Here is a 12111-nt window from a genome sequence, read left to right on the forward strand (position 1 = left end):
TTAAGAGAGTGAACGTTAAAAATCATTTTCTAAACTGAAAAACAACGCTCATCTCTAATCTATCTCATAATCATCATCGTCGTCATCCACGCTGAGTCTGATGCTGGAAGAGTCTTCCGGTTTTGATTTCTTCTTGGTCTCTTTGCTTTTCTCGTTCTGGCGTATGTGATGCTCGCACTGTCTTGCGATCTTCTTGGAAGACATCCAGCTCTCCCCTTGTCGTTCCGCTGGGGCGGCACACTGGCCTCCTTTCACATCCGTGCCCTTGGCCTTCAGGACTTCCCTGGCTCGTAGGAGGCTACATGTGCAGTTCCAGGGATTTCCATCCAGGTACAGGTGCCTGAGTCGGGGCAACCCCTCCAGCACCTTGAGGTCTAAGGCAGAGATCTTGTTGTTCCTCAGGTTGAGAACCTGAAGCAGTTTGAGGTCCCTGAGCTCCCTCTCAGCCATGTCCTGGATGGCATTGCCTTTGAGGTCCAGCCTGGCCAGGGTCTTAGGGAGCCTGCAAAGTTAAGAAACAGCATGAGAGAGGATGCTACTACCATCAACCATCGTTCAGAACCTCCAAGACAACAGGCAGCGGCCGCCTCTCTATACAGCTCCATCTCTTCTCAAGGCAGGAAACAAGCTGTATGATTTGATGTATGAAATTATAAAATGATTTGTTTTTAAACTTTAAAACATTCTTCTCCAAAAGATATACTAAAAGCTGTTGAGGAAATCATCAGTTGGTTCCATTTCAGAAACCATGTAATGAAATGTAACAAGTTTAAATAATGTCATGACTCCAGCCAGGAAATAATATGGAAAATGAATAAAGATTTATTTGCAAGTGTTTGTAGCATGTTGAATTATAACAACAAGAAGCAATAAAATCCTAAAGTCCAATATTTTAAAAGTTATAAAATAATGAGCTATTACGTGATTATAAAATACTATCAAAAATTTAAAATGCTAATTGTTTTTTTAAATTAGTAAAAATTTAAATTTTTTTAGGTAGAAAAAGCTTCTATGGCTCAAAAATCTAGATGCTATTAAAAACTGATAAATCAATAAACTTAAAAAATTTTGTATTGCAAAAGCCGTGTTCAAAGTCAAAAGACAAAAGAAGGGGACACCTCTGTAGCTCCATCACACACAGTAATCTCCCTAATGCAGGAGGCATCTTAAAGCGGAGACAAGACAATTGGAAAACAACAAGGAAAGTGGACAGGAAAGAGTAAGTAGAAACTCACTGCTCAAATCGTCTTCTGCATACTATAAGTGTTAATGTCTCTTTGGGGGAGAATCACATTTTGATGTTTTGTACTGGGCACAGCTATCACACTACACAATAAAAGTTCCTTTCCAGCTCAGAAAAAAAAATCCATACATATTAAAGATAATTCTTCCTTTCCTGGTGGGTGCCATGAAAGCCAGAAACTGTTTTATTAATTCTAAGAAACTTGATAAAGATAGTGGGCAGGATGAGAAGGCCTTTTTTAAATGAAGTGTTGAAAGGTTTTTAAAATTTTTAAATAGAGATAATAAACAACATGCTATGTCTTAAAAGTAAATGGGGGGGGGGGCAACGAGATGACTTAGGTGGTGAGGTGCCCGCTGCCAAGCCTGACATCTTGAATTCAATGCCCAGGACTCACATTACAGAAGGAGAGAATCAACTCTGGCTAGCTCTCCTCTACCCTCCACACATGAGCCTTGATTTGTGCTCCACACAAATACATGCACACAGTTGTAAATTTATGACTAGATTATGAGTAGTTATGGGGATGGCTGAGTAGTTAAGGGGATGGCTGAGCAGTTAAGGGGATGACTGAGTAGTTAAGGGGATGGCTGAGTAGTTAAGGGGATGGCTGAGTAGTTATGGGGATGGCTGAGTAGTTAAGGGGATGGCTGAGCAGTTAAGGGGATGGCTGAGTAGTTAAGGGGATGGCTGAGTAGTTAAGGGGATGGCTGAGCAGTTAAGGGGATGGCTGAGTAGTTAAGGGGATGGCTGAGTAGTTAAGGGGATGACTGAGTAGTTAAGGGGATGACTGAGTAGTTAAGGGGAGGGCTGAGCAGTTATGGGGATGGCTGAGTAGTTAAGGGGATGACTGAGTAGTTAAGGGGATGGCTGAGTAGTTAAGGGGATGACTGAGTAGTTAAGGGGAGGGCTGAGCAGTTAAGGGGATGGGTGAGTAGTTAAGGAAACAGTTGAAGTGAATTGTGTATGGAGGGAAGAATATTTGGAAAGGGAAACTGAAGTGTAAGTGGTGAGGAGACAGGAAGAGAAAGAAGAAAATAGAAGGAGGGGAAGGAAGAGTTAAAGAGAGGGAAAAGGTTGGGGAGGAAGAAAGGAAGGGAAAGGAGGGGCCAGAAGGAGAAGAGAAGAAAAAGAAGAAAGCAGATGCATAGCCGAAAACAGAAAGGAAGACCAAGGCTGATAGATTCACCCTCTTATACAGACTCAGATACGCAGAGCCTGCTTAAGACGGTGGGTCATAGAGCTGAGAAGAATATGAGCTTCCTAATAAGTAATAAGAATATGAACTTCCTAATAAGTAATTATAGATTTTAATTTTTTCCCACATGAGTGCTACTTTGATGCTTTTCAAACTAAAACTATCTTACCAAATATTCCCCATCCATGTTTTCTGGTGTCCGGGCCAGTGGCTACCTATGCCCAGTCAGCCAGTTATGCACACAGCATATGTAGAAATCAAGACACACTTTTCACAGTGTATTCATATTATGTTTGTCAGTTTCAATAGCACCTGTGTGTACTGTTCCACCAGCAAAATGAATTCTCTATAGATTCGGTTTGCATGCTGGGGATTCTTGACCACTGTTAGAACTTCTGTCCCAAAGCCCTAGGTTTGTTTTCTGACTGATGACTCAGGTGGACAGCTGATGGGTTCCAGTGCCTGCAGGAATCTGCAGTAAATGACATCATTCACTCACCTCAGAGGTATGGACAATAGCAAATTCTGCTCCAGGGCCAGGTTGGACAGCTGAGAACACCTCTGAAGGGCTCCAGCCTCGAACAAGCTGACGACATTGTTGTCTAGAAACAGGTGCTTCAGGTCTCGGAGGTCCTGGAATTCTGGTGCCGTCACTTTCTGAATGAAGTTACCGCTACAATCAAGCTTCTGTAACCTCACCGGGAGCCTGGGCGGCAACATTTGAAGCCGGTTTTGGGAGACCTCAAGAGTAGTTAAATTGGTAAGTAGCTGCACCCCCTCAATGGAAGACAGGAAGTTCTCTGACAGGTAAAGATGGGACAGGTTCTCCAAGTGTCTCACATCTCGAAACCTAATGGCTTTGAGCTGGTTTCTCTCCATCTTTAAGGATAGCAAGGACTTGGGTAGATTTATAGGAATCTTCGTCAGAAAGTTACCACTGAAACTGAGAAACTGCAAATTCTGCAGAGAAGTGAAGACGTTCCCCGGTATAAGATGGAGTTTGTTGTTCTCCATGCTCACGTACTTGAGCTGTGGAAGGTTCAGTGGTCCAGCTATAGATTCTATGTTGTTACCATCCACCATCAGCCTTTGCAAACTGATGAGCGAGGGGAGCATGCTGGGAGACAGGGAAGAGATCAAATTGTTTTTAAGCTCAAGGACTTTTAATTTCTTCAGTCCTTCAAAATCTGATCCGTGTAGAGCACATATTGAATTATCGTTTAATTTTAACACTTCCAGGTTGGCTGGGAGAGCACTGGGGACTCGTCTCAATTTATTTTTCCAAAGTTCCAGGGTCCTTAAAGCACTCAGGGTTTTGAAGGTGTCATTTTCTACGGACTCAGTTCCACTGGCCAGCAGGATAAAATCTTCCAGAGCCAACAGTCCGGTGAAGTTGGAGCGCTACAAAGCAGCAGCGGCAGCGGCAGCAGTAGCAGTGGTGATGACAGAGAGAAGGGGGAGGACAAGAAAACGGAGACATAAATTAAGATTCTGTCAAAAAAATGCACACATTATCGTTACAACACTAGTGATATTTGAGACTTCCCTTTGAGTTTTCTTCATTATCTTTTAGAATAATAATTTAAAATCAAGTCTAGATAATCTTTTAAGTTCTTTGGTAATTTCATGCACGTTTATAATGTATTTGGATCATTACCATCCCTACCCACCCCCAACTCTTCCTGGATTCCCCTCCGCATCTGCCCCCTAACTTAGGTCTTGAGAAACCTGACTAATATAGCTCCCATCAGTGTAAGACATTAAAAACACTCTTTCACACACTACCGGCACATATATGATATTGGGCAACTCTTACTACATTTTTTTTTCTGACCCAGGAAATTCTTTCCGAGGCAGCAGTGCTTAAAAATTGCACAATGCTTCGTGCCCTAGAGTGTTCTCTTGTTGCATTACAACAATCAGAAGTTGAACAATCTACAAATGGCTCACCAAACTGCCAAAAGTTTCTTATCCTAAAAACTAAGATTACAAGAGGAAAAATATGGAAAGCAAAAACTTGAATGTCACTGATTCTTCTGTCATTAGAATATTACTCAAAACATTTTCAGTTATGCTTAATTTGGAAAACAAGCCTAAGTATTTTCTGTCCGCAATTTATACTTCACTAATGACAAAGATTCCCAAAGAGACAAAGGTATACATGTGTCTTCACAGTAAACATTGGCACTGAGGTATATATTGCTGTTCAGGACGTTCTCAACGATCCATCAGCTCCATTAATTTGTCCTAATCTTCACAGCACGTGTTTTCTTGCACTCGCTCAGTATTTATGACTGCCATGCACTTTCTTAAATATTTCCCACAGCCTCCCGACAGCATTTCAAGTTTGCTATTGCCAATATTAGTATCGAGATGAGAAAACTAGGAAGTGGTAAGTGAGAAGTTCGACAAGGTCTATGGACTCCAAAGCCCACCCTTCCTCGGCCACGCCATTTTTTATTGTGTTTGGCCTATAATCATGACATTTCAAAAGGAACTCCAGATCTGGACACAATTCCACACAGTTTTAGAAAAACTGGTATTTTATAAGTTATCTTGTCTGGGTCTCCCATTTCAATGGTGAATTTCAGTCCCCCTCTCCCAAAAAGTAACTAGCCTGTTCCATTTGCATGCTGCATTCCGAAATGACCTTTGCTAGGTGCTTATCTTTTATATAAAGTCAGAAATAGACATGGACCTTCATTTCTTGACCTGTTGGATCCCCCAAGAAAGAATCTGGTGTTGCTAAAACTTCTACTTATCCTCAGTGACCACAAACCTTAATGACGCTGTAAGAGTCATCGGCATGGATCCGAATGGGTGATTCATTTTGGGACTAGACAAAGCATGTTACCAAGTTTCAATTTGCTTTCACTTCTACTTATGAAGCGCAGAGAGCAGCCTAGATAATAAAGAGACGCCGCCACGTCCTAACTGAATCTAGCAGCTAGCTTTTTTCTTTTATCAAGCACGGAATTATTTTTATTATTTTTGTCAGTCAGCGTGGATTAGTTTTGATGGCTGTTAACTAACATAGCCACCACTTTCTAAAAATTTTACTGTTTAATTTTTACTAAGTGTGATTATTGACTCTTCAAGGAGGATTGCCAAGGCTTAAGAAATTGCCGGACTGAAAAAAAGGAAAAAGAAAAACAAAAATGTACCATTTGCCAGGCAGTGGTGGTGGCGCATGCCTTTAACCCCAGCACTCGGGAGGCAGAGCCAGGCGGATCTCTGTGAGTTCAAGTCCCTCCTGGGCTACAGAGCGAGATCCAGGACAGGCACCAAAACTACACAGAGAAACCCTGTCTCAAAAAAGTAAAAAGAAAGGAAGATGAAAATTGCTTGCCCAAGCATATGCTGACAGCACGTGGAAGAGTCACCAACACAGGTTTCTTATTCAAGTGTCTATTTTTATGACCCTTTTGGCTGTGACATATTTAGGCAGAGAACGTAGTCTCCTGGTGAGACTGACTGTGGAATCACCCACTGATTCTGAACATTGAGGGGTGGGTTTGCCGAGCTGACAACGGGGAAATGAGTTTGCCAGAACGGATTTCCCCCTTCCCATGACCTCAGCAAGGATGTGCTGACGCAAGGGGAGAGAGACGCGTTTGCCCACCGCTAACCTTGGCATGGCCGGCGGCTTATTCGGGTTTCTTAATAAGACAAAGCCAGAGATGCGGTGTGGAGCAGGTTTGCCCCCATCGGCTTTCCCATGAGAGGCTTTGTTTCTGGTTTCAGTCCGGGGCAGGCTGTGGTCCAACTGTCAGGGTGCCACACACGTTCTCCTTGGACTCTTTATAGGCCCAATATAGGACAACACTGCCAATCCCACAGTGAGATGGCTTCTGGCCTGTATGAAGCAACCAGCAAGGAGTTTCTAAAGAAACCTTCATTCATTTCTGATTATGAAAGGAACATTTGTTCTCTATAAATTATCTTAAAGATCTGGGGAAATGTGGAAAGACAATAAAAATAATCTGTAGTCCCACTGTTAAGTGACCCAGTTGGAAATTGATAGAACTTCTCTTACACACACACACACACACACACACACACACACACACACACACACACACACACTAATCGCTTGGTCTTGTGTAACTTTGAATGACACCAGTGGGCTGATTTAGTTCTGTTACAGACATGGACACAAAGAACTGAACTGAGTCTGCGCCTCCCCAAACAGGAGCGAACTTGGTGGTGCCCTGGCAGTGTTTACATGGGACTTTGGTCACATTCTTTTCATGTCTTTCACTCAGTACAATCAAGTACTTCATGGTGGCTTGGAAGTAACTATTCCAAGTTAGTTACTTGGAAAAGATGAAGAATGCAATGGAGTAAGGATGACTCCTTTCTCACACCACATGTAAAAGGTAACTGGATGGAGACTGTGGACCTAAATGTGAGAGCTAAAACTATAAATTCTCAGAGGAAGTTATAGGCATAGATATTCATGACCTTGGCTGAGGTGAAGCGTCTTAGATATGAGGCTGGGAGTACAAACGAAACACAGACACACAAAGGAGAAACCAGACCCATTCAAAGCTAAACACATTTGTGTATTGAAAGAACGCTACCAAAAACAAACCAAACACCACCAACAACAAAAAAAATGACAATCAGCCCACAGACTGGGAGAACGAAATTGCAAGTAATATCTCTAATAAGAGACTTGTGCTTGCAATACCTGAAGAATGCTTCCAACTTGATAATTAAAATACAAGTAGCCCAGTTGAAAAAATAAGCAAGGAATTTGCATTTATACTTCCCCCCCAAAACAATATATAAATGACCAACAAGCAAATGAAAAAAAATGTTCAGTGTCGCTAGCCCAAATCTGAACAGAACCCACTGAGATGGCTACAGTCACAAAGAGAAAGAGCCACGACGGTCGGGGAGGATGTGGAGTGGTTGGAAGTGTTGAATGTGCTACAGGAGCACAAACCCACGTATCCGCTGTGGAAGACGGTCCGACAGTTATTCCACATGCTGGAAGAGGCCCCATTTCATGAAAACAATTATTCCTATGTAAATACCCCCAAAAAGGGACAATCTAGATCCATACAAAAACTTCTGTACTGAAACACAAGTATTCATAGCACCATGCCTCACAATAGACAAAATGAAGAAACAATACGTCTGATGACTACAGTGGATAATAACCTATCATATATGTATATATATGATATATATATATTATATATATATCATATATATAAAACCAGACAGCCTTTAAAAGGAGGGAAATTCTGACATAGGCTACTTTAGATGAACCTTGAGGATATTCCGTTTAGCAAAAGAAGTCAGTCACAGAAGACTCTAAGTACAGGGAGAAAGACTAAATTCAGTTTGAGGCATGTTATTTTGAGATCCTCATTCATATCTAAGTAAAGAACCCCAATGACCCCTGAATAAATCTGAACGATGCGGGGAGTTCTGTCTTAGAGATTCAGGTAGAGGAGCCATCATCACTGAGACACACTGAGGTCGTATAAGGACATTGTTTAGTCATTCGGACTTGTTGAGAAACTCCAAAAGCAGTGAGGGGAGTGTTGAGAAAACTGAACAAAAAAGACAAAATAGAGAGGCGTGTATATATGGTTTCACAAAGGGCAAGAGGCTGTAAACTTCTGGAAAATGGAAGTATGCAGCCAGGATTTAGAATCTTAATTACATGGAATAGGAAGGACTAAGACAGCAGCAAATTAAAGAAGAGGGGGCCTGAGAGATGGCTCAGTGCATTAAGGCATCTGCTGCCAAGCCCAAGGACCTGAGTTCAATCCCCAGGACCCACATGGTAGAAGGAGAGAACCAACTCATACAAGTTGTCTTCTGACTTCCACATGAATGGGCACACACACAATAAATGTTGAAGGAGGAGGAGGAGGAGGAGGAGGAGGAGGAGGGGAATAGCTTTGCCAGGCAGTGGTGGCTCTTCCTTTAATCCTAGCACTCGAGAGGCAGAGGCAGGCAGGCAGTTCTCTGTGAGGTCGAGGTCAGCTTGATCTACAGAGCGAGTTCCAGGACAGCCAATGCTACACAGAAAAATCCTGTGTCGGAAGAAGAAAAAAAAAAAAAAGAATAAAGAAGAGGTGAGGTGAGGAAGTTGAGATAGGGCACAGGGTCTGGAAAATCAAGGGAGGTGGTCAGGAGGAGAGGAACAATACTATGAGGACTTCACTGTTGTAATAAGAGGAGTAAGTGTGCGGCTTAGAACAAAGAGCTAGGCAGGAAATGGCTACTGCTGATGCGGGGGTGGAGAATGTCAGAGCAAGGTCTAGGGAGAGGTGAGAAGGAGATAGTGTTAGCACACACTGAGCAGGAATGAAGGAAGATGGAATTTTGTCATGGACCACCAGCCATCTGTTGAGACTGAGGCAGCAGCATTGACGAGGGCACCCAAACCTGTACTGGAGTTGTAGAAGATTGTGAGGGAGTGAAGGGCAAACTGGAACAGACAGAAGAAAAAGTGGGAGGGGGCAGCAGCTGGAGAGATGGCTCAGAAGTTAAGAGCACTGGCTGCTCTTCCGGAGGACCCAGGTTCAATTCCCAGCACCCACCTGGTCGCTCACAACGGTCTGTAACTCCAGTTCCAGGGAATATGACACCCTCACACAGACATGCATGCAGGCAAAACACCAATGTACATAAAATTTAAAAAAAAATTAAAGAAGAAAAGGGATGAACAAGACATTCATCTGGTTGGAGACCTTGTATTTGTTGTGGCTCCAAGCCATCTGGTTGTGTGATCATCTCCAGCAGCACCTACTTGTCTATGTATAGAAGAAATCATGGAGAATTAGCACCTTCCTTTTAGGTTGAGGCCCTGCTGGAAGGATGTTTAGATAATTAAAAGTGGCATGCAGAGAGAAGTAGCAGTGTAAGGAAGGAGATTGGCACTAAACCGAGTATCTGGGAGAACACAGGTAAATTTAGGGTTCCAAGTCTCCATAAGGTAGAAGAGAGGCAACTAAGTGGAGAAGTCAGGGTTTTCTGAGTGGAGATGGTCACAGTGGTAAAGGGGAGTATGAGACGTGATTTTCACAGAACCAAGTGAGAGAACTAAGACGGCTGAGGTAAGGTGGAATTGAAGAAAGATACATTTTGAGACCAAGGAGGCATGAGACAGGGACATTAGACTAGGCATCACATAGAGGCTAAAGACACCCAAGAAGACGCAGGACTTAGGGCGGCGGGGAAGACAAGGAGCTAGGATGAGACCAGACATGGAGTGTAACGTGGGCAAAAGGAAAAGCAAGACGATTACGGGCCCAAAGCATGAACCTCAGGAAAGTGGGGGTTTTTACAGGCAAATCCAGTAAGTAACATTCCTCTTTTTTTTTTTTTTTTTTTTTTTGGTTTTTCGAGACAGGGTTTCTCTGTGTAGCTTTGCGCCTTTCCTGGAACTCGCTTTGGAGACCAGGCTGGCCTTGAACTCACAGAGATCCGCCTGGCTCTGCCTCCCGAGTGCTGGGATTAAAGGCGTGCGCCACCACCGCCCGGCTTATACTAAGGGCAGAAGCAGAAGTTTCAGTCTTATTCTTAATCTCAAGCATGCGTTCACAATCCCAAACACAGTTAAACTGCATGAACAAATAACCCATTAAATGCTGCTTATATTCGTGTTCATAATTAAGTCAGACAAAATTTGTGTTACTAATAATCTGAGGCTTTACTCAAAGTAGCTTTCTTTACATACGGGCACCTAGTTCTGTTAAGTCCAAACTAAATAAACAGACTATACCTTGTCTTCACTGTAGAATATGCATTGCTCTCCCTGTGCACAAGTGAAAGATTTGTTTCCTCAACAAACCAATCTGTCTTTCATCAATCTTTCTGATGTGACCTGCCCTTCCAAGAGACCACTAAGAGAGATAAAGTCGTAGAAACGACGATACTACTGTTCAATAAGCCTAAACAGGTGACAGATTGGCCCGGTCAATAACAGAATTTGATGAGTCACCAATTGACAACAGAGTGGCAGAATCATTACCAGACTCTGCTGGCAGCTGAGGCCGCAGAACAAATATTTAAGTGTCTCACATTTACCCAGCTGTCTTGTCTAAACGCTAAGACCCAGCAGGCAAGGCGGGATTTGCTCTCTGGTGTCAGGTACTATTAGGGTAGAAGGGGAGCAAACAGATTTGGAGAGTGGGACTTGTAGAGCATGGAAAAGTTCTCAACCAAATGAAAGTGCAGAGGCGCCTCTATCTGGAGGGGAGCAGCTTCACCTAATAGTTCTCGGAAAACCATGTCCTTATCTTGGGGGTTTGGACCTCTGAGCCAGTAGCAGCGAATACTGAAGGGGAAAATCAGACAGCCGTAGACTTTACCATCTAGAAGAGGACTTGTCTAACGCAGCCTTCACACTTCATCCGGAATAAAAAAGGAGGCACAGAGATTTGCTAGTAGCTTGTCTAAGATGGTCAGGCATCTAACCAGAGAGAGCCCTTGTCTCCTGATGCCTTCCAAAACACCAAAGATCAAAAATCAATTTCTTTTAACTTAAAAAAGTCAGACAAATCTATAGTTCCATTTCAAGAAAATTGAAGTCATAATTCGAGCCCCATCATGAGAACTGCAAGTAACTTGACAAAATTAAGCCACATATTCCCACCTAGGTTCTCAAAAAGACCAGGAACCCAACTGGATATGGGTTTGTAGGAGTGAATCTGGCCAGTTCATCTTGATAGTTTTGTGACGCTCTGTTCTGCTACCTGTGGCATAAAATGAAACCCTTTCCTTTGGAAGGATTTGTTCTCCATGCTAGGCAATGGATGTACTCTTTCAGAAAGAGTCCATTCTTCATGTGTGCTTTGTAAAAGCATGGCTTTTCAATTGTTGGGTAAAAATTGAAATAAAATTCTGACTTTCAGGGCAGGGTGTATGTGACTAGTTCCCGAAAAAGAAATACCCAGAAGCATAGAGCATCTCACTAATGCTCAGCAAGCCGTAGTAGAATGGCTTAACTTGAGAACTAGCCCTTTTTGATTAGGATTCAAATTTTAAAATCCCCACACTCAACCCACACCCTCCCTGCTCCAAGAACAAAACTGTAGCGATTTCAGTGGAGATGGAGGTGGTTACCTGAAGGTGCTGGATTCGGCTGTGGCTAATGTAGAGTCTCCTGGTGGTGGGAGGAATGCCTGAAGGTACTTTCAGGAGTCTGTAACATTGTACAAACTGTGGGGCATCACAGCTGCATCGCCCTGGACAGTTAGCGCCCAGGCCATTGCTCAGAGAGAGCCAAAGAAGGAAGGCACAAAGCAGACGCATCTTCCAACGCAGAAGTTTGCAGGCAGCAAGCAACCGTTTAGGTGACACCTTACTCTTTATACCATGGCCTCTGATAACAGAATCTTATGAATGTGTACTCTGTCAGTGTGAGAAAACGGAGGTGGGGGGGGGGGGGGACTCCATTTACTTCATTTGCCTGGGTTAGCAATCATTACAAAGAGGAAGGGCGTAAACATTGATAAGCTGCCTTAATATCTCTAGGTGAACAAAACCCGATGTTATTTATGGCTTGCAAGTCTAATCTGCAAACACTCCTATTATCTGTAGTTTCCTCGTTTTGTTAAATGTGACACGAAGGAATTAGTGGGAAAAGACAAAGAGCCGGTTTATAGTGGGCCATAAAACCTTTGCATTTTCGGTGACCCTG

The 12111-nt window shown here is 43.0% G+C and overlaps 1 protein-coding gene across 1 annotated transcript; it reads right to left on the bottom strand.

Annotated features, from left to right (window-relative positions):
* LOC128118406 (nephrocan) lies at window positions 1–11723 on the bottom strand. The gene is made up of 3 exons (XM_052750996.1): window positions 11535–11723; window positions 2941–3842; window positions 1–502 (listed from the first exon to the last, which is right to left on the bottom strand). Exons 1-3 carry the CDS (start codon window positions 11721–11723, stop codon window positions 55–57), a joined length of 1539 nt encoding a protein of 512 aa, XP_052606956.1. The 3' UTR covers window positions 1–54.
* Between the last annotated feature and the right edge of the window lie 388 nt (window positions 11724–12111).

The sequence above is a fragment of the Peromyscus californicus genome, unplaced genomic scaffold (genome assembly GCF_007827085.1).
Source record: "Peromyscus californicus insignis strain IS unplaced genomic scaffold, ASM782708v3 Scaffold_22__1_contigs__length_63687245, whole genome shotgun sequence".
Classification (NCBI taxonomy): domain Eukaryota; kingdom Metazoa; phylum Chordata; class Mammalia; order Rodentia; family Cricetidae; genus Peromyscus; species Peromyscus californicus.

Bases quoted from the DNA above. Each gene is read 5' to 3' on its own strand.
- LOC128118406 (XM_052750996.1), bottom strand. From the start codon at position 11,723: ATGCGTCTGCTTTGTGCCTTCCTTCTTTGGCTCTCTCTGAGCAATGGC. The intron at 3,843-11,534 runs GTAACCACCTCC...GCTGCTTTGTAG, and splicing joins GCCGAATCCAGCACCTTCAG to CGCTCCAACTTCACCGGACT. The intron at 503-2,940 runs GTGAGTGAATGA...TTAACTTTGCAG, and splicing joins CTATTGTCCATACCTCTGAG to GCTCCCTAAGACCCTGGCCA.